General features: G+C 50.5%; 2 protein-coding genes across 7 annotated transcripts in view; one reads left to right on the forward strand and one right to left on the reverse strand.

Moving 5' to 3' along the window:
• Nucleotides 1-21,902, forward strand: part of LOC311220853 (very low-density lipoprotein receptor-like) — a gene marked incomplete at both ends in the record, with an annotated part of 391,622 nt that overhangs the window by 83,224 nt on the left and 286,496 nt on the right.
• CTIF (cap binding complex dependent translation initiation factor) overlaps nt 1-21,902 on the reverse strand; it is a 156,975-nt gene that overhangs the window by 17,371 nt on the left and 117,702 nt on the right. For all 6 annotated transcript variants that reach the window (XM_084304527.1, XM_084304524.1, XM_084304526.1 and 3 more), the window contains one exon: nt 2,256-2,411. In XM_084304527.1, coding sequence (XP_084160653.1) covers nt 2,256-2,411 — 156 coding nt within the window. The remainder of the gene's footprint in view (nt 1-2,255; nt 2,412-21,902) is intronic.

The raw sequence follows: 21,902 nt of genomic DNA on the forward strand, positions 1-21,902 counted from the left end.
CCAAGGCTGTCTCTGTCCCCGAGCCCAAGCGAGAGGGACAGAGCTGACGGGCAGCAAAAAGCAGGGCACAACCGTCTCACACAGCAGGTTCCCTCGCTGCCAGAAAAAACAAGTCCTGCTCCTCCTCCTCCCTGGGCCACTGATGTCCTCACTGTCATCTTTGCTTCCTCCCCAGCTCCACAATTAAGACAGTGTTAATAAGCTTTTACTGGGGGGGGGAGGGAGGGGGGAAGGAAAGGAGCTGGTGAGAGGAAGCTTTGCAGGGGGAAGGGAAGAGGCATTCCTGCCACAGTCATCAGGCAACTTTCCCCTTCCTCTTGCTAACTCCCTTGCTGACCTTTGGCTCAATCTGCCAAAGCTATAAAGGAAAAGGGGAAAAAGAAAGAGACAGAGAAACTAAAAAGCAAGAAGAGCTGAAAGGACAGGCAGAAGCAGAGATGTTATCTCGCCTCTGATAATGATTTATCGCCAAAGGATTGGTGGATGGAGGCAGGGAGAGCTAAGTGCAGCTGCAGCAGCACAGAGGGAGCCACCAAGGAGGAAGGAATTAGGGGCAAAAACCCAGAGTACAGGAGACAGCACACAGGAGAGCAAAAACCCAGAGTAAAGTGCCTGTCCCTGCTGGAGGCCCTCACTGTGAGTCGGGGACTGGCCGAGCAGGGTTGTGCTGGCAGCCACCTCAGAGCCTCTGGGTCCTGTTCTGGGCTGGCCCCATGCAACAGGATTAGCTGAAACAGCAAAAAACAACAGCAGCATCACGAAAAGCCACCCCTAAGTCATCGAACGGGAATGGTGTGAGCCAGGGTCCCAGCTCTGCGGCGTGAGCAGGCACGGATCAGCTGTTTCAGGGCAGGAGAGCTGGAAGGCTCTGGCTCACCCACATCAGCCATGCTACAGGGTCTTCATCTCCAATGAACAAAACCACTCGGACAGAGCTGTCCTCTTACGGAATAGATGTGTTTTTAAGAAGCAAGTTTATGCGATGTCTTGGTATAATCAGTAAAAGCTTTTTATGGAGCCATTCTGTAGAAAAAAAAATCCAATATGGGAAATTCGCATCCTTCAACACGTCATTAGATCGCTGCCGTGTCCCCACATAGTGGCAAGACAACAAGAACGACCGTGACAGAACGGCAAGGGCAGACGGGAGTGGGTTGGGAAAAATCCTGGCAGAATCAGGGCTGGATTGTGTCATGGCTGTGATGGGAAGTGGGGGGGAATGTGGGCTCTTCTAGACGTCAGGATCTTCCTGATGAGGTGACACATACTGCTGTGGGCAGAGATTTTGGGGAAGTTCCACTATTCTTAGCATCCCTCTCCCACTTCCTCCGCTAGATGCATGTGCCTCATCACAATGCCCGGACACTTTTTCACTGTTGCAGTCACTGTCTGTGAACTCTGCCCACAGCATTACTGTGAAGGCAAAATGTTTATAGTGTGTTTGCATTCAGAGAAAACATTCCATGTGTGTAAAAAGTCATTACTGGCATTTTTTTCCCCTCTCCCTCTCCTTTCCTTGCCCAAGTTCTAGCGGAGAACTTATTTTGCAGTGAGTTATTTATGGCCTGACAGAAGTGCTACTGACAATTTGAGACTCACAGCTCCAACCCTGGGCGATGAGACAGACTTCTTCCTAAGAAAGTCCTCTACAGGCAGCAGCAGGAGATAAAACCATATTTAAAACAGCACGGAGGAAAGTCCTCTCCTGCTCTTTTGAATGTTAACACTTGAGTTTCCTTTCCCATTTGTCCCCAGTGAGGTTTCTGCCCCCAACCTGAACTATGCTCACCTCATCCAGCTCTGAAATGTCCCCAACCCTGATGGCAGGGCTGGGTTTCCACTGCATGAGGTGGTCCCCTATGTTATTACTCCCTCTCTCTTTCCTCCCCTCAGTCTGTCTCATCTATTCAGTTGGCTTCACCTGCTTTTAAGAAGCTTTTTTAGCTCCTTTAGTGGGGATTTTTGCAGTGGTGGGATTTGCAAACCTAAACATTGGGTTTGCAGTCCCAATTGTCGGGCTTTGCAAACCCTTTGACAAAGGGATCCTGCTTGGAGCACATGCTTTTCATTACCAGAATCACACCAGGCCGGAAGAGCCAAGTGTCCCTGCAGGCATTGGTACTCTTAGGGCGAGAAGTGTTCGTAGGGGTAAAGCAAACATCTGGGAATCACACAGCACATATCTATGAATCACGGGCACTGCAGCCCAACGGCTTGTCCCGAAGGCGGAGAAAGAAAACCTCTGAAGGCATTACCTCCCTGAGGCAGGTATAAATGGGGCAGACGAGGACTCGAAAGGGCTCTCCGGTGCTGCTCCTCATGGTGCCGAAGACCTCGCAGAGGAAGGTGATGAACCCCAGCCAGCGCTCCACATCCCGCTGCTGCAGCTCCTCCCGCATGGTGAAATCCTTCTGCAAGAGGGACAGAGACAAAGGGCTGCATCAGCAAAACTGCACCGCCAGGGGAGAGGCAACAGCTGTCTAGATGAAGAATTAAGAGGAAATTGAAACTCAGGGTGGGGGGAGGAAGACAGACAGAATGACTCTTTAGTAACAGCAGGGAGATTACTCAACACCAATGGAGTGGCTGGAATTTAACTACGGCAAAGCCACCAGAAGCAGGTACTGTAGAAAAAACGCCAGCCTCTGTAATGACTGCCACGGCTTCCCCCTGCCCAGCCCTTCCCCTTGAATGGACTTGGGGACTCTTTGCCATATGCACAACCAAAATTGAATGAAAGTGACTGCAAGTGGCTTAAATGCAGTGCCTGGGGGATGCGATGGATGCTGGTGGCTGGGATGGGCTTGGTGATCCAGCATCTCCAGCAAAGGTAGCTCTGAGCTGGTGTTGGGCCGGGGGCTTTCCAATGCTCTGCCTGCTCCCTGGGGTCTCACAGACATACAGCAGAGCCTGGCTGCCTGCCCACCCAGAAGATTAGGGGAGCACAGAGTTGATATTAAAAAGTCACTCTGCTCCTGAGCTGATGGTTGCCATGACCAAGGATTATGAGGATGATGTGATTTATGGAGCAACACCGGGAGTGAACGAGCAGGGAGGCAGATGCCTCCCCCACCAGTCCTCCAGCCAGGGAGGAAAAAAGGGTTTGCCAAAAGGCAGGACATGAAAAGGGGTATGTGTGTGTTGGGAGCGTGTGGCAATGAGCAAGGAGGAACAGAGAAAAGCAAATAAAAAACTTTCCAGAGGGCACCACCACCACGTGGGATGGCACTAGAGTGTGCGCACCACTCGGAGCCGAGAGGTCTTCCCTAGGCTCTGAGCGATGCTGCAGAGCCTCTTGCAAGATGTCCCACATGAGTTCACTTGTCTGTCTCCATAGTGACCTTTCCTTGTTATTAAAAATTAGTAGGCACTAAGTAGGGGAAAATCAGAGAACAGGACAAGTTCGTTCTCAACAGCCTGTGTTCCCAGCACAGCTTGCACAATGTTTTAAATCCAGCAACTAAATAAATTATCCTGTATCTTTTTCATCTCACTTTATTCCTACTGCCCGAGACAAAGGCTTTGCTGCTCCTCGTGCTCCAACCTGCAGCTGTACTCTGTAGAGCCAAAGATAGAAAAGCCACCACACCAAAGATCACTCTCATGCCCTGGACAACACATGGGAGTCGTTTCTTTTGAAGCAAAGGTAAGTAAAGCAGCTACTAATGAATGCCAGGCAAAAGCATGATTATTTTCATGACAGCACTGTATGCATAGAAGATCCAAGAAAGGAGCTATTTATATGTTTCACTACAAAAGGGAAAAAAATTTGCATATGCAGGAAAAAGACTTGTAAAATACCCAAGCCACTTATTAACCAAACAGTGATTACTAATTCCTCTCTACACACATTTCTATAAGGCAATTGCCCAACTGTGTCTGTGACTGAAATCAACCTGCAGCCAAACACTGTTTGGTCTCTTCAGGCTCTCTGGGGTAGTCTGCAAAGCTCTTCCTTTCATTACTCAGCTGGTCACAGGCTGGTGGTGGAGGAGAGATATTTGCCAGCTCAGGTTGTCACCCCAGGGTTATTGAATTGCTCATTCTGGAGTCTTTGCTTGACCTTTACTGGCAAAGAAAACCAAACCAAAACCAAAGAGAAATGTCCTCCTGACTACTGAGCAATTAAAAAAGCCAACGAGAGCATCCTGTGCCCCTTGGCTGCACCAAGGGAGCCTCCAGCCCTGTTCCTCTGCATGGCCACTCCTTCTGGGTGCCAAGGTTCTTCCTTGATGCCCTGAGACCTCCTCCCATACCCATCGTCCAGCAGGGGCCGCCAAAAAAGTGCCTGGGCATTGCCTGTTTTGAGATCCCTGGTGCACACTGGGGAGTTCCTAGCTGCTCATGATAACCACACCGGGCTTCAGGTGGATGAGCCAAGAACAGGAGAGGAAAAAACCTCCCTGTGTACGTGACAGTCCCTCCGTCACCCCTAGAAGCCACCCTAAAGGAGCCTTGAGGTTAGAGGAGGGATTTATGGTGCTAACAAGTGGGTTTTGTTGCCAGTTCCAAGGCTGCAAGGAGAAAGCATACCTTTCCTGGCTGAGCAGGGCACTGCCGCTCACTGGAAGCAACCCGTGGCAGGCCGCTGGGAAGAGAAAAAGCCTTTCTGTGCTATCAGCTTCAGGCAGAGCCTCAGCCTTGCCCAGAAGAGCCACCATGATGTTCCCATCAAGGCTGGGACAAGCTGCAGCCAGGGCAGGCTGCGGGAGGCTGGAGCATGGAGGAAGCCTCTGCAGAGCCTGCAAACTTTTGCTCAGTGCCCTTTGCAAACACCCATGTGACTACTACAGGAATGCTCCCAGACTGAGAAAACAGTTAGATTTCTCTTCTGTGATAACCCCGCTTCCATTTCTTTATTGTGAACTCTTCCCCCAGGGCTTTCCTGGAGGCCACCACCACAGGGGACCAGCCTCCACCTGTGCCATGTTGCACAAGCGCCTTTACTCGCAGCCAGTTATTTACGTGACTCCTTCCACTGCCTAGGAAAGCATGCTGAGTATTTCAGTGATGTGTCAGCTCTGAACAACTTTATTTAATGCGGTGACGGCCACGTTGCTAGTGCCCCAGAACCCTCTCCACAGCTGAATAATCTGTAACATCCGAGACAGAAACCTCGGCAGAGCTGAGATGGGGATGACGGCAGCCTCTAGGAGCAGACAAAGCTCAGGGAGAACATTTCAGGTTGCATTAGCAAGACTCTCATGCTGCGGCTTCGTGTAGAAATGGGGGAAAGCCTTGCTGGAAAAGCCATTAGCAGGCAGCCTTGGCATCTGTTTAGACAACTGGGCTCCACTGCTGCCTCTGGCTGCGTGAGCATCACAGCACCCTTGTGCCTGATGTGTCCCTCTGCAGAAGGAGGGATGATATGGATTCCTTTGAAAAAGTAGGAAAAGCACCTTGACAGGTGGAATTAGTTTTGGACCATGTCTGTCTACAGGCAAGAGTTGGGCTCCCCAGGAGTCAAACTTCCACAGCAGCTGGACTTGCTCTGGGCATGGAGAACATGCAGAGCAATTCAAACAGGTCCCCAAGGAGTTAGCCATCAAAACAGATGAGCTGGACCAAGGCAGTGGGAGAAGGGAAGAGCCATGGGGCTGCACAAGCAGGGACAAACTCCATGTCCCATGTTGCCACGTCTAACCCACAGACCTCTGGATCACAAAACCCTTCAGAAATGGGCTGAACCCAGACGGCAGAGCCACTGCCCTGCCCCGTGAACTTTATTTGCTCTGGAAATGACTTGTGGAGTTATACAAAAATAACCTGTGGATTGGCCTGCTTAGGTGGTGAAGTCAGTGCAGTAAACAAATTATCTTTCATCAAATTGGCTGTATTTTTAAACACAAACTGTATTACTAATTTGGGGGTGCCCCGGCCTGCAGATAAGCTGAGTGCATTTACTGGATGACCTTCCTCCAGCACTTATAGTTTAAACTAAAATGTATTTATACCAGGTATCAGGGTTGGCCTGGTTTGAGAGAAGAGATCATTAGGAAACCCCACAGCAAGTGGGGGGATGCCAAGGAGACCTGTGAAGGGGCTCAGACAGGACAAGTTCGGGGCACAACCCAAAAGGCTGAGCACGTTCTTCACGTTAGGATCCTCCATGCATGAGGGGCAGGCCAGGGGTGGCCCATGCCCATGCACTACAAGGATGGGCACACCCTTGGGAATGTCTTGCATGGCAAGGAGTCCTTAAGCTGAAGCTCCTGCCAAGCTTCTGCCAGCAAGGGATGCAGAAAATGCTGTTTGCGTGCGGCTCTCTACTCTTGCACCCAAGTCAAAGCCCTCTTCTCATCTGGATGCACCTCATGCAATGCTATTGCTTCTTGGCCCAGGCGTGGCATCTCCTAAATACCAGGCTCAAGACAGAAGAACCCCAAGGAGAGGAGAAAAATCCCTCCTCTGCTCCTCTCCTGCTGTTGGTGGGCAGCAGCATCAAGCAGGAAGAAGGGCAGCACTGCATCTTGACCATCAGACCTAAGCCCTTGCTCCAGCACCGACAGCTGCAGCCAAAAGCTCCTGTGCTGTCTTCATCCTTGTTGACTGTGGGACACGAAGGGGGACCGGCAGCTCTTCCACGGGCTCTCTTCCTCTCCTCTAAAAGCAGAACTCCTGGCCCCTGCCTGTGCCCAAAGACCACACCAAAATCCCACCACGCCATGGCTGCCCAGTGCAGAAAAAAAGAAAAAGTGGAGCTAACAGCTTCCAAGCAGAGAGCAGGACTTGGCAATAGCAGAACAGGAGACAGATTTATTTTCAGTCCTGCGTGGGCTCCCATCACCTCTGTACCCTGATTTCTCAGCTGGCAAGTGGGAACAATTTACTCATCTTCCTCTGCACAACACTTTGGGGTGTGTGACTGAGACATGCAAATTGTAACAATTATTATCACTCTAACAAAAGAGCTATTGACATTTAAAGCAGATAAACCCTTTAAATTACAGATGACATTCTGTACCCGGCCTTGCAAAGGTCTGGGCTTCACCCAGCCATGAGGCATTTCACTCCCACGGGCTTTCATCATGGCATTTCCTCAAGCTGGCTCCACAGTCAGGTGCACAAGCACCCATCTCTTCTCAGGCAGTCCTGGCCACTTTGGCAAGAGCAGCAAATGAAACTGGTGGCTTTCAGCATGGATCTGGCTTCTTCATTGCCACAGCTCTGTGTTTCTGTCATTTTTTTACACCACCATCTTTCTAAACGTGTATGGCAGCGGTCTCCAAAATGTGCTGCATGGTGAAGGTCTGGGTAAAAACCACTGCATGGGCACCTACTGATGTGAAATGCCGCAGCCCAATTCCACAAGACCAAAGATCCTGCAGCTGTTGGATAGACACATCTTGCAAGGAGGAAACGGCTAGGTTTTGCCTGCTCTTACTGTGGAAATATTGCTTATTCCTCTCACATGGAATTGGGCAGGAAGGGGAAATGAGGGTCGGAAAACTCCCGGCACTCCTGAAGGTTTGCTGGGAGATGCCAGGCAAGCTCCCAGCATCAACAACATCCAGGAATTTTAAATTCCTCGTTTTTTGGGGTACCTATCCTGAGGCAGAAGATAATCAGAGACTGCAGCCAACGGCAGCGGAGGGTATTACCCATCTGCATACCCAAAATAACCCCGTCATCCCAAAATGAGCAACTGAGGGGTCACTTGAAACCCATGCCCCCTGTCCCTCCACCACCCCTCCATCTGGTCCCACACTTGGGACCACCCACCCGGCGTGGGTGTCTCACGACTGCCTCAGGGAGGCTCACAGGTCCTTGGTTAATTATTAATTCAGTCAAGTTTTACAGCTCCTGAGGGGGAGCCTAATAATGGCTTTGCAAACAGAGAAGCGTTGCTGTTAATCTGGTAGTTGCTGGAGATCCTGGAGCACCGTCTGGGTGGATGCTCTGGAATGGCTCAGGGGATGAAGTAGCCCTGTCTGGCCATGAGGAACAGCTAACACCATTTAGCAGTTGTCCTGATGTAAAAATCTTCTCTAATGAGCCTCTGAGTGGACACACAGTCTGCACAGAGAAGGTAGAGTGGGGAGGAGGCAGCCCAAGTACATCCCACACCTCTCTCCTTTTCTCTTGCAGAGGGAGAAGAACCAGCACTGAGATGCAGATGCCATGTCCCAAGGGTCAGTGGAGTGCACGGTTCAACTGCACTGCATCCCATTTCGGCCACAAGACATTAGCATCCTGTCAGTCACAAAGCCTCATACCTCGTTACTGCAGGAGCATTTCTTCAGCCAATTTTCAAGTGGGATAATGCCAAGAGCACATATGCTCTGAAAATAGATAGAGAGAAGAGGTGGGGGCACGCTGGGCACCCCGACTGCTTCACCAGAGGGTGTTGGCCAACCCGTCCTCCAGTAGTACCCAGGTGACAGAGCTGTCTTCCTTGTTACTTAATTTTCACTGTTGCCCTTCCTACCCAGCCCCACTCTGGGTTAAGGCTGGGCTCACAGACCCCGGTGGGGTGCTAGCTCAGCTGGCTAACAGCTATTTGTCACTGCTGCTGAAAGCCCTGCTTCTCCCACGAGCCTGGACCTGGCTGGAACAGCTCATCTTCCTAAGAAAGGTCTCAGTAATGCTGAGACACACAAATTAATTGACTCACTGGGTGGTCATCAGAGCAGCCGGGGCACCTGTTTGACCCGACCCTGCAGGACACCCCACGGCAATGCCTGGAGGAGGCAGCTCCCGCTTCTCAGGCTTGCTCCCCTGGGATATTTCGGAAGAGCTTTACCACACATCTCAGTCCTGCTGCTGCAGATCCCTGCCTGTCCCAGGAACCACAGCACTGCTGGTCCCCACCACTCCATGGAAAAAAATGAACATAACTCCCCCAGCAAACATACATGGACTGTTTTGAATTGCTGTTACAGGGGTGGATGGTTTGATGGGACTCCTCCAGCCCTCCTCTGTGCCAGGGTGAGGTTGGAGCCCCAACACCATTCCTGGCATCCATTCAGGGGCCACTTCTGTGCCTGAAAAAACACCCATGCAGGTGGGGGTTCTTTTGGTCCAGCTGGAGCTTGCCGGCAGGCTGCATTCTTATTTTAAGCTCCACGCATGCGACGTGGCCCCTTGCTAATGCAGTGGTGCCAAGGAGTCTATGAGGATGGGTCAAGCCTGCAAAGACAGCCATGAGCACCGCCAACGCTGCCAAGGGGACAGGTGCGGGTGGGTGGCGGGGGCTCCTTCCCTGCCACTCTGCTGTTTTGAGGCTTTTGTGACTTTCCACCTCATGGATGCAACCAAAACCTGAGCTGACCTTGTGGCATAACGCTGTGAGCATGGTACCATGAGCAGCCTCCATCACATCCAGAAAACTGAGAGGCTTGGGCAGTTCGTGCCCCTTCTCACAAACCCCAAAAACCTCTCTAGGTGCAAGGGCCTGGGATCTCTGAACGTCTCTGTTCTCCCCAAGCTCCGCCTCACCCAGCAAACTGCCGTGTGTCAGCACAGCAGGGGTATACAAACTGCACAAAATCTGTGCCGTAAAAATAAAAAATATTGCAGAAAGGCTTGGGAACCCACGAGCAGCTGGCCAGCTTGGTCCAAGGATGGGATTTTCCCCGTCTTCCCAGAGCCTGAACTGCATGGTGAGTAGGGAAGTGGAGGGGTCGGGGTTAACAGGCTCCCAGCTGGAGATATTTGAGGCACCCAGAGTTCGTGTAAAGTTTTATTCTGGGACCCTTTTATAAATTCTTTTGGTCATGGGAGAAAATGCTGCAACTGTTTAATATGCAGGGAGGCAGTGGCTCTGGCCCAGCATGCGGACGTTGCTGAGCAAACACACCGGGACCGACAACCCCCTTATCTCTGCTATCCACTTTTCACTCATCTCTCACCACCACAGCCAAGGGGATGGGCACGGACCCGTGGTACCAGCACTGGTGTCCTGCTGGCTGGGCTGCTCAGGGCTCCCTGTGACAGGGATGAGCTGCATCTGACAGCTGCGGCCCCGAGCTGAAGTACCAGTCTGCTAAAAAGCATCGCCATCCAGCTCTGTTTACACAAATTATTGCAGAAAATCTTTCTTTGGGGGTAATGTTTACAAATCCTATGAAGCCAGAGAGCTTCTACTATAGAAAATGTTGTTTTGGCTAACATTTTTTTTAAAGGATGTAAAAGAATCTGCTCTGCTCGCCCCCTGAAGATGTACGTACCCTACATGCATTGCAAGCTGCCTGTCCGTGTGGGAAAAGCTGAGCTTATGGAAAGAACCAGGTTGAAAAGCTGCAGAAAACATGAACTGTGAACCCCTCGGTCCCTCCAAACTTTCTGTCTTTATAGACACACTCATGATCACCACGGCACATTCTGCAGTGTAATACACAGCATCCCGGTGGAGCTTTTCTATAAGACAGCAGATGGCAGGGGCTGGAATATAGAAAGACGTGGGACAGCACACCTCATCCCTAGGAGCAAAGCACAAGTGGCAGGTTGTGTCTCCCCAGCCCAGCACTATTTCCTTACCACTGTGGCTTTGTGCTCTGTATCCAGTTTCACTTCCTGGTGCTCCCGGACCGGGGGCGATATTGCTGCGCTGGGTTTCCAGCATTGTTCCAAATGCTCCTCACACCCCCTTATTAACAAAATAATGTGCAGAGCAAGTGTAATAAAAAATAATTAAAAAAAAAAAAAAAAACAGGAGAAGAAAGAAAAGTGGAGCAATTTATCACTGGGAAGGGAAGAGGCAGCATGGGCAAAGATGATCACACTGGTTTCGGATACTCAGCGTACAGGGCAAGGACAGGGGCTGCACAGGATGCAGTACGTTGTGCCCACGGGTGTGTCACAGTGGGGTGGTATCGTCCAGCTGTCCTCTGCTTTCCTGCGTCCTCAAACCTTACTGCTGCATTTTGCACTGGTGACAGGCCTCATTTGCTAGCCAGGCATGGGACACAACCTGGAACACCTCTACTGTATCTCATCCCTCACCTGCACACACTGCACACCTGGTCCCACAGTCATTGCTGCTGGAGTGAAAAAACAACCCTGTGCTACTGCATGCACAGCACCCTGTGTCATGGCCGCCCATGGCCATGCCTACAGGGGGATATGGCCGAGACCTGTGGGGTCTGCCAGCTGAGCACGTCCCCCTGCACTCCTGCTTATGGGGAGATGCCTGGGCCCTCCAGTGTAGCAGAGATGTGTCGGGATCTGGGAGGTGCGATGGAGAGGCACTGCACTGCTGCTGCTACCGAGAGCACTGACATAAACTGCCTGGCAAAAACAGGGATGGGCCAGGCACAGGACATCCCATTTCACTCTGTTCCCACGAAAGAAAAATGAAGTGCTGCCCCCTCCAGCATCCTTCTCCCCAAGCCCAACTGCCAGGCTGACGCTGGCACCTGCATCTGCTCTGGCCTTGGCAGGGACAGCTCCAGCTCCAGCACCTGCTCCCGTGCTGCATTCCCTCTGCAAAACGCGTAGCTCATCCCCAGGAGAGAACTGAGGACAAATGGCCGAGGCGGTCATTTGACACATGATTAAGGCAATATAGCACTGGTGTTGCTGTGCTACAGCCCACGGGTTCAGGGCTGTGGGGTTTGCAGGGGTGTCAGCTAAGGCATGCTCCTACAGTGCACTTCTGCTTTTGGGGGGACAGCAAGGCAGCTGGGTGAGAGGGGACGGGTCCGTCTTTGGACTTGTCTAGCTCCAGAAGGAGCTGGTGAGCTTGAGTCCCTGCAGGCCATCTGGGCTTGCACAGGCATTTGACCTCGGCTTGCTGCAAGCCTGCTCTTGCAAGGCAGGACTGGGGAGGCTGCAGGGTGACCCCAGGTAGGGCAATGACTCGCGGGGTGCTCACCCTGAGCCTCCATTCTGGGGGTGCAGAGCCACTTCTGCCAGCTTGGAGCCACCTCCCAAGCTCACTCCTGTTTTCTGTGTCCCCAATTTGTGGATGGGGGTTCAAAATGGGCACCAGGAGCAGGGATTTCCCAACCCCGCAGCTGTTGACCATTCTGCCATGTCCTGGGGACAGATTTGAGCCTTTCGAGAGAAAATGGGTCCTCTCTGCGGCAGAGCTGGTGAGCCGATGCCAGCTTTTTAAAACTCCATCCAGCCTGGTCAGAGGGAGATTTGCTTTAAGCAAATTGATTTTGAGGCTTTTTTTTCCCCACCTCTCCTAAGAAAGCATGCAGGCTGGGGGTACCCTCTCAGCCCTGAGCATCCTCACCCCCCAGCAATGAGTGGGAGCAGCCTGGGGGCTCTCCTGGAGGGCAGTGGCTGCCTGGATCCGGCCAGGGCTGCAGGCAGGCTGCGGCCGGGCTGCACAGTCCGTAGTCTCAACCTAGTTTCTGGCGGAGCCTCTGTTCAGCGCTGCATCCCTGCATGGGTCCATCCACACCCCAGGGATGGTGGGGCCTAGCCCCTGTCCTGGCCCTTGGTCCTTCCAGGGTGACAAAGAGCCAGAAGGAAGCACGCACAATGTATTTATGGAGCAAAGGAGGCCATTGGTATTTTTTAACCACATGCCTGAGTAGTGCAAGATAAAATCTTACCAGTGCAGTGAATTTGAGCTGTTCTTTAAACTCCTACAGCTTTTTTCTGCAACTTAGTCCCGCTTTCCAATCAATCTCTCAAATGGTAAACTACCTGGTGCCCTGCTACCCTAAACTGAACACCTTCCCCATGCAGAAGCATCAGTGGGACTGCAGCCCCTGCTGCCTGGTGCCTGGGGGATCCCGTCCACTTCCCTGCTTCCCCAAAGGCTATTTGTTGCCTTTTTTTTGCACGCCACTAAAGCCCCACATCCTAGTCCTCATCCCACTGTTAGTTTCTGAAAAGTGCTGATCCCTGGTTCATCCTCTCCCCGCCACCCTGCTCCTCTCAGCTTGCTCTGCTTGGAAATGGGAAAGTTGAAAGCATGAAGCCTGACTTTTAAGCCAGGGCTCCCCAGTAACTCCCAGACCTACCTGGGACCTTCTGCGAGCAGCTCCCATAATGCCAGCACACCAGCCCACTGCCACACTTGTGCGGGTTTCATTGGGCCCCAACAAGGATGCAAAATAGAATATTTCAGAATCGTGGTGCATCTTCAGACACTCCATGGGGAAGGGAAGCGTGGTGAAAGCGTGGCTGATGCTGATTCTGTTGGGACTGCCTGCACAGCTTGCACAACAGCATGTGTGTCAGCACACATATACACCTATACATACTATGTGTATATGTGTGTGCATTAATTTAGAATTGCCTTTGAATTTCCTGGGCATAAATAAAACAAATCCCACCTGCCAAGCTCTGGCTACAGGGCTTTACATTTAGCAGGTGGGTCCCACAGCCATTCACAAAACCAGGACAGTGCTGCCAACATCTGTGCAGAAATGCTAGTGCCTTTCAGCACGAACCATGCATATTGCTTCCATGTCCCTATTACCACAGTACCCACTCACTTCACCACCTTCGGTGTCTTTATCCTCCCAACCCAAAAAAGTGCTCCCATCACTAGGAGGTTAAGTCATTGGATCAAATAAACAGGGAGCTTGCAGAAGAGGAGGGATTTCAGCTTACTCTTCCCAAATCCTTGCGCTCAGCATGGTAAATGCTTCCCTTTGCACCCTGATTTATTGAAAGAAATCGATCAGAATCAGAATCATCTAGGTTGGAAAAGACCTTCAAGATCACCAAATCCAACCATCAACTGTCAGTCAATTCTCCAGTACCTAATGCCTCAAGATTTCTATCCCAATAAAGGATTCAAGCTAAATTTTACTCATCTGTCCTCTGCCTGGGCTGACAGCAACAGGTTTATGAGCTTTGCAGCCTTCCCGGCTAAACTCCTCCAGAAGCAGCTACCCTGAACATCTCAAATCCAGCTCAGTCCACCAAAACACAGGTGTGACCGGTGTCAAAACCCACAGGGTCTGAGTCAAGTATTTAAAACCAGAGAGAAGCACAGCATCAAACCACGGAAATGTCATTTTTCGGGCATCAGGAGATTGCACTAATATGACTAATTTGAATGCCTCAGAACAAACTTCTGCATTTGAGCAAGCACCAGGCTGATGAGCATGGAGGAAACCCTGCGTGGGTATACAAGAGGGTATGTAAAAGAGGATGCAATAGAGTATATAACTGGGTATGCACATCCCACAGCCCAAACCAGGATATGCAAATGGTTATGTAACTGGGCATGCAACTGGGTACGTAATTAGGTATGCAATTGGGTATTTAATTAGGTATGCAGTTGGGTATGCAATTAGGCATGTGATAGGGCATGCAGTAAGGCATGCAATGGAAATAGTCCCGGCCACTGGCACCAAGGCATCTCCAAAGATGAGGACACACCAGCCTTCACCTCTGTCTGGGTGCACGTGTGAGCCCTGCAAGGGGCTGTGCTGGGCTCTGTATAGGGATGTGCCTTTCGTTTTTTCTTCTTTTTTCTTCTTTTTTCTTCTTTTTTCTTCTTTTTTCTTCTTTTTTCTTCTTTTTTCTTCTTTTTTCTTCTTTTTTCTTCTTTTTTCTTCTTTTCTTTTCTTTTCTTTTCTTTTCTTTTCTTTTCTTTTCTTTTCTTTTCTTTTCTTTTCTTTTCTTTTCTTTTCTTTTCTTTTCTTTTCTTTTCTTTTCTTTTTTAAGAAGGTGTCAGCCTTCTGTTTGATGTGTTGCGGGCCGCGGTTGCTAAGGGGAGCAGTGTACAATTACAGCCCCAGTGATGTCCTCTCTAATAATATACTTCGCTATGCATAGCTCAGATGCAGACACATCTTGGCTATAAAGAGCACAGAGATTTGAACAGAGGAATACTCCAACTTATGTTACATGTGAAGGGTCTGTGGCATGTTGCTCAACACCTCCCCACTGCAGAAAAAAGCACTGTGGCCAGCAGAAGCCAGTGACTGAAACTATGACAAGCAAAAATCTCTTGCAGGAGGCCTCCTTGCAATTTATTAATTGCACAGGGATCTGTAGGGGGTCAAAGAAACCATGCATGTATCCACCGAGACATTTTTCGTGCCCTTCTCCCTCCAAGGTCCCCAGTTCATCTGTGTCCATCCCGGGGGCTCGTGCAGCCCAAAATCACCCCTCATACCACAGCGGTACGTACATCAAGGGACCCATGAGTGAAGGAACTATGGTTTGTTTTTGGACCTGGAGAAACAGTTTGTAGCTACGGTTTGGGTGGAAAGGAGGAGGAAAGGGGGACAATTGCCCCCAAGAGGAAAGCACAAAGGCAACTGGTGCTGTTTTGCACCATTCTGCTGCAGCTAATGGTTTCCCAGTGAGTATCTGTAGTCAGATCAAGTGTCTTAGACTGAACCCCAAAAAACAAACTCAATGAGGAGAAATAAAAAACCCCAACACTGAGCCTAGGGCCAGCAGCATCTCCCCAAGGCTGATCAGCCTGCCCCACAGCTGCCATCCCCCCCTTTCCTCCAGCATCCCAGGTTCCCAGCATCCAGCTTCAACAGCAAGGCTGAAATTCGGGACCGAAACACAGCGAGATGGAAGAATTAAAACCAGGGTTTTCCTGACCCCAATCCCCTCGTTTCAGGCAAGGACAGCTGTGCATCTTTTGCATATGGAGCAGCTCCATTCCCAGCTGCAGCTGCGCGCTTTGCGAGGGCACACGCTGCTTGGGGAGATGCTCTTTAGTGGAGCTGTCTGCAGGGAGGGGATGACATGACAGCATTCCTGCACCACAGTGCTGGCGTCTGTTTTGAGATCAAAACCAGTGCCATGAGATAAGCTGCGAACATGTGCAGCCCCTGGGAGCAACCAGTGCGAGCACCCCTCCGACACGGGCATTTGTCAACAGCTGAAAATATAAAAGGAACTGGGTTAAAAAGACAGTTTGTTCAGCAGTGCCTAAGGGAGATGCTCCACCCTGCGTCTGGGGCTGAGCTGCTGCAATTTGCAGGCGTTTTGCTCCTAGAAAGAGGGACAAACAAGTCCACTCAGCCCCTGCAAAACAGGAGCATCTGCTGGTGCCATCTGGGGGGTGAGCAGCTCGGCCCCGGCCAGAGGGATCAACCAAGGGAGGGGCATGGTGATCCCGATTTATCACACCCCAGCAGAGTAATTCCCCAACTCGCCAGTGCCCAGCAAGCCGAGCTCCTTAGGTCCAGGGATTGGATTAGCCTGAAAGGTGCTGCAGAGACACAAATCCAGCTCCAGAGCAAGAGTTTTATTAGAGTTTTTTAATTAATGGAAAATTATCTGGAAATGGCTGTTGGAAAACATCTGCCTGATGGTGGAGAGGTCAGGACTGGAGCTGGGCAATGTTAGATTTTCCCTGATGCAGCCAACCCCCCTGTTTCACAGCTGTGACAAGTCTTCTGTACTGTGTACACGCATCTGTCCCCTGCCAGGGCTATCAAGCCTGAATGTGCCACAAAAAATGCTGTTTTGGGGCTGATCAAAGTATTTCATAAATCAGTGTGAATGCATCTGATTATTTTGGTTGGAAAAAGAAACTGTGTTTGGAGAAAGTCAAAATGTTTCACTCCCAGAAATGAAATGTTAAATTATTTAATTTCACCTAATGTTGTGCTTTTCATTTGTACTGACCTTTTGCCCCACCAGGATATTTTTAAAAGATGTGCAGTTTTGAGTGGAGCAACCCCTTTTGCATTCCTCTGTGCTCTTGCACATGAAAGCAGTTACCCGCACAGCCTGCTCACACTTTGCATATGATTTCTTTGCAGCTTTCCAAGGCAGATGTTGCGCTCCCTCCCTGTGCACCAAGCACAGTGAGGCTGGTTACACATTCCTTGGAAACATTTAGGGATTCTCTGGAGAAATGAGATATATTATTTATCCTGCACTCCAGCCATGAAGAGCTGAATGTGAATCCATTCATTACTGCACAAGATGCTACACCATAAATCAGCTCACTGGGTCTGATGATAGGGGTGTGACAAGAGGGTGTCGTGGTTCCGCTCGAGTGGGCAGCTGAGCTCCACCACAGCCGCTCTCTCACTCCCCCTCCTCAAAGAGGAATGGGGAGAAAATATGTGAAAAGGGCTCAAGGGTTGAGACAAGGATGAGAAAATCACTCAGTAATTATTGTAACGGGCAAAACAGACTCGGCATAAGGAGATAGTAAGATTTATTGCCTATTACTAACAAGCGAGAGAAGTGAGAAAACAAAGGAAAAGAAAAAAAAACAAAAGTACCTTCCCCCCCATCCACCCTCTTCCACCTCCTCCCCCCTGAGCGGCGCAGGGGAACGGGGGAATGGGGCTATGGTCAGTCTACAGCACTTCTTCTCTGCTGCTCCTTCTCGGTCACTCTCGTCCCCTGTGCTGTGGGGTCCCACCCACGGGATGCAGTCCTTGATGAACTGATCCGGCGTGGGCTTCCCACAGGCAGCAGCTCTTCCAGAACTGCTCCAGATATGGGTCCGTACCACGGGGTCCATCCCTCAGGAGAAAACTGCTCCAACCTGTCTCCCCTACGGGCAGCAGCTCCTGCCAGGTCACCTGCTCCTGCGTGGGCTCCTCTCCACGGGCTACAGGTCCGGCCCGGAATCTGCTCCGGCAGGGGTCTTCCACAGGCGGCAGCCTCCATCGGTGCACGTCCACCTGCTCCACCGTGGTCTCCTCCACGGGCTGCAACATGGAACCCTGCTCCACCGTGGTACTCCATGGGCTGCAGGGGGACATCCTGCTTCACCATGGTCCTCACCACAGACCGCAGGGGACTTCTGCTCCGGCGCCTGGAGCACCTCTCCCCCTCCTTCTACACTGACCTTGGCACGTGCAAGGCTGTTCTCTCACTCCCGGCTGCTGTGTGGCGCAGCGTTTTTTCCCTGTCTTAAATATGCTCTCACAGAGGCGCAAAACAACATCGCTTATTGGCTCGGATCTGGAAAACAATGGGGCCCTTACCAAACATGGGGCAGCTTCTAGATCTTTCTCACAGAAACCACCCCTATGGCTCCCTGCTACCAAAACCTTGCCACGTAAACCCACTACAGAGGGCAAGTTGGAAGGGTCCTCCCCAGCCCAGAGGGGCTGCCATCCTCTTCTCCTTTTGGGTAACATCCTTCTGCTTCTGGCCATCACTGCTGGATCCTGCTTTAGCTCTGCTCTTTCTATCTTTTTTATATTGCTCAGGCAAACCCATCTGTTGTGTCCAGGGCAATAAGAAAAGCAATGTGGAGTTACCCTAGCTTACAATAAATACTGATTTTCTTTTTTGTTTGTTTGTTTGTTTCTTTGCCTGTTTTCCTTGTTGCTGAATGTCACCATCATTCAAAACCAAAACACAACACAGGTTCACCCTGGCACCGCTGCTGTAACAGCCTGCTGAGCAGCTCCCAGCTGTTTCAGTTGCAGTAAATGATGAAAGCAAGGTGACACCGGATCTCAGGTCTGCTCTGTGACTTATGACATCTTGCCAGGGGGGTACCTCCTCCCAGCCATCCCTGGGGAAAGCAGGGGTTCTGCCACATCTGCACACAGCCTACTGGAAAAAAAAACAAAAACACCACACAACTGATCTTGGTTGGGATTAGTGGTAACAGAAATGTGCACGTTTCTCCTTGTAGGCTTTTTCCAACGTTTTAATGCACAGGGCTAGCCTCCCTGTGCTGTGTATGGCAGTGCACTGAGACACACAGACAGTGACGATCCCACTTGTTCCTGAAGATGCAAGGAGAAATTCCAGGTAACCCTGCCAGGGAACCCTGATACAAACAGGTCACCAGAACTCATCCCCGTTCGGTGATTTCATCTTTACAGAAGGCCGACACCTGAACTTGCTGTCTTCTCCTGACGCACAATTTCTCTCAGCTCTGGTGCAGACACTGGGATATTCCCTGGGAACCTATTTTTTAAAACCTATCTTTAGGGCAAAATTATTTCTGCAGCAGGGCGATTATGTGACTTATGCGCAGTTCTGTCGGTGGTTGAACTGCCTGAGTCATGCAATCCGTGTATCAGCTCTGGAGCCTTAAAAACCTCTAATCCCAGGAAAAGGAAAATAACCTAACATTAAAAAGCACTACTATTTAAAAAATGACAAGTGTATTGGGCAGTTGTGTGGTGCTTAGCCATAAAACTGAACTTAAGAAGCCCTCCTCCATCATGGCCAAAGGAAATAAAAGAGACGGATGGTTTCCTTGAGTGTCTGGTGGCCACAGAGCTCCCTGCCCACAGATGCTCTGGCTGTCAGGTGAGAAAGGACTCATCCTGCCCACCTCTGTGCATCCTAGGGCAGTGCTGCATGCCCATGCTCTCCTGCTTCCATGCCCACAACCATCCCCAGCTGCCTCTCAAGGGCTTGGCTGCAAAGATGCTTGAGAAATGCTGTTCTCACCTAACTGCAATGAATTCAGGGATAGATTCACTCAGAGGGTGCTGGTCACTGCACACAGCAGCCACCCGCTGGGGAAGAGCCGGTGTCAGGAACCATGTGCCTTGGCTGCACTCTTGTCTTGCACCAAGACCATGTTTTCCTCCTTAAAAATAGCTTTTTTCCTCTTAAAAGGAGACAACATCTTGATTTAAAGCCAATGAAAATGAAAATTTAAAGCCAATGAAAAAGCAGCCCAGTGACTCGCCTCCTCCCCACTTTCAAACTGTTTTGCAGGGAGCAGGAGAAATGGTGGGCACGGCTGATGTGCCCCAAACACCAGGACATGCCTGGTAAGCAACATTTGGGATGCTTGGATGCCCTAAATGACACCCCCATAAGCTGGATCTGCTCCTCAGTCTGGGTTCAGGGCATTGAAGTCTTGGTTGGCCCAGGACAAAGACACAAGGGCTGGTGGGAAGGACAACTCCAGCCTCACCAGCAGGCTGGGACTTTTGATGAGCTGCCCCTGGCCAGGAGAGCCCCTAGGAGTTACTGCTCCAGTGGTGACATGCAGAAATGTCTTCACCCCTTCTCAGCTCAGTCAGCACCACAGCTCCCAGCAGCTCCATGGGGTGGGCACTGGCTCTGCTCACCCTGACAGCCTTGTAGGAAACAGTCCTCCCTGCATGCCTTTGCATCTTGCTAGGCTTCGCTTCCAGCAGATTAAATCCCTCCCAGTTGCTTATGAGTGAAGAACATTTGTAGGTATCCGCCTTTTCCCTCTCTTAGTTATACATATCTTGTTTTGGCTTTCACAGACTTCTGGAGAGAGCCTTTGACATTGGTCTTCACAAGAGGATGCAAACTCCTGTAATTTGGACTCTGATCTGAGATGAGAGAGCCTGGGCTCAGACCTTGCACCACTGTGGGTTGTTGCACAGGTAGCCTCTCCTGGAGCACTCAGTCTCTCCACATCATCCCTCACCTACTGTAAAGCAGAGGGAAAACTCTCACCCTTCTTGGAGTCACATCTCCTCGGACTTACGTGCAAGTCGGATCCAGGTGGGCTTTCTAAACCCTGCTCTCGTGATGTCATCTCCCTGCTATGACATCACGTGAAACTGCAGATACTCCTCTCATCACCTTTGTCTCTTCCCTCCCCATCCTCAGTCCTTCCAGTAGATATAGTCGCAAAAGCAAGAGCAGGTACTCAAATGAAAATATCAAGAGATTTGAGAAGAAATACAAGCTGGCTTTTGTGAGGCTTGTTTATGAAGCCACATCAGCTTGTGTCAACGGAAACAGAATAAAACAGCTGAGCACCCTGGTTGCAGGACCCAGAATTACTGCAAATGAGGGAAACCAAGGCAGAGGGAGATGGAAGGACCTGCCCAAGGTAAAAGACTGATCACTAGCACAGAAAACTTAAGAGCCCTGAATCTGGTAGACAACCAAACCTACCAGACAACTGGCTATCAGCTTTCCTCTCATGTCCATATGAAAATCCATTGCCAGAAACATTTTCCTTAAAATATGCATTTCTAGGCCAAGCTTCCATTTCTGGAAAAAAATAAATAAATCCCAATATCCCCAGTGAGCACCGCTGTTCTGGATGCTGCTGCCCACAGACAGCAACATCGGTGAAGGTGGCAGATGACAGCTTCTTCCCTCCCATCCCTGTAAATATGACTGGCAGCCCTTTGCCTACTGATCGGACATGAGAAGGTATCTGGAGGGCAGGAAGACATCTCCTTCCAACACCTCCTCCACAGCAGGATCAGAAGCACAAGTGGCTGCCACACCCCACTTGCCCAAAAGCTGTGTTTGGCCCCTACCCGGTACACACAGGCACAGCAAGGAGGGCAGGCAAGTGTGCCAAAAAAAAAGGCACAATTCTGAATATCGAGCATGTGTGGAGAACAGTCACAGAGAAAATGAGAGCTACTTGTACACACGTGCTGCAGATGAGCTGTGTGTGTGAGCAAGTGGCCAAACAGAAATGCAAATTAAAGTGAAGATGCAAATTTGTGCTTTCATCTCTGCACACTCTGTCTCCAGAGAGGCAAAAAGACGGAAGTCTATGTGACACCCTCTCCAGAAAGCACACTCCCACCTCAACTTTGCTGTAGCTGATGGTTTTTGGAGCAGAACAACCAACCAGTGCTGCTTATACTACTAAGCAAGTCACTCAAAATAATTAGCAAATACACAAATCATTAATGTCCAAGGTGCAATGAGAAACCAGGAGCAAGCCCTTCCGCCAGGTGATGCGGCCAACAGCCTTCCCAGGGACCATGACATAATGTGATACCCATGGTGCTGAGAGGTGTGGGGAAAACAGCAAGAGAGCCCAAAAGAGCAGCAACGACCCTTCACTTTAAGTGCCAAGCTCACTTCTCTTCATGTCACGAGGATGCTGCCACAAGCAACCCACTCCTTTCACAGATGGGCCCTGCCATAACATACTGTATTTCCACGTACAGCTCCTGAAATGGGAATGAAGAGCAACTGGATGATGCCTGTGGTGTAACAATGTCTACAGTAACTATTAAAGGTGGGCACAAATGAAATGCAGAAACACTTATCTTCTCATTTCCTGGGCTTAAAAGGAATTTGGTAAAAGCTCAGCTCCTGCCCAAATGCATGGTAAGACC

The sequence above is a fragment of the Netta rufina genome (genome assembly GCF_964035555.1).
Source record: "Netta rufina genome assembly, chromosome: W".
In the NCBI taxonomy this organism is placed as follows: domain Eukaryota; kingdom Metazoa; phylum Chordata; class Aves; order Anseriformes; family Anatidae; genus Netta; species Netta rufina.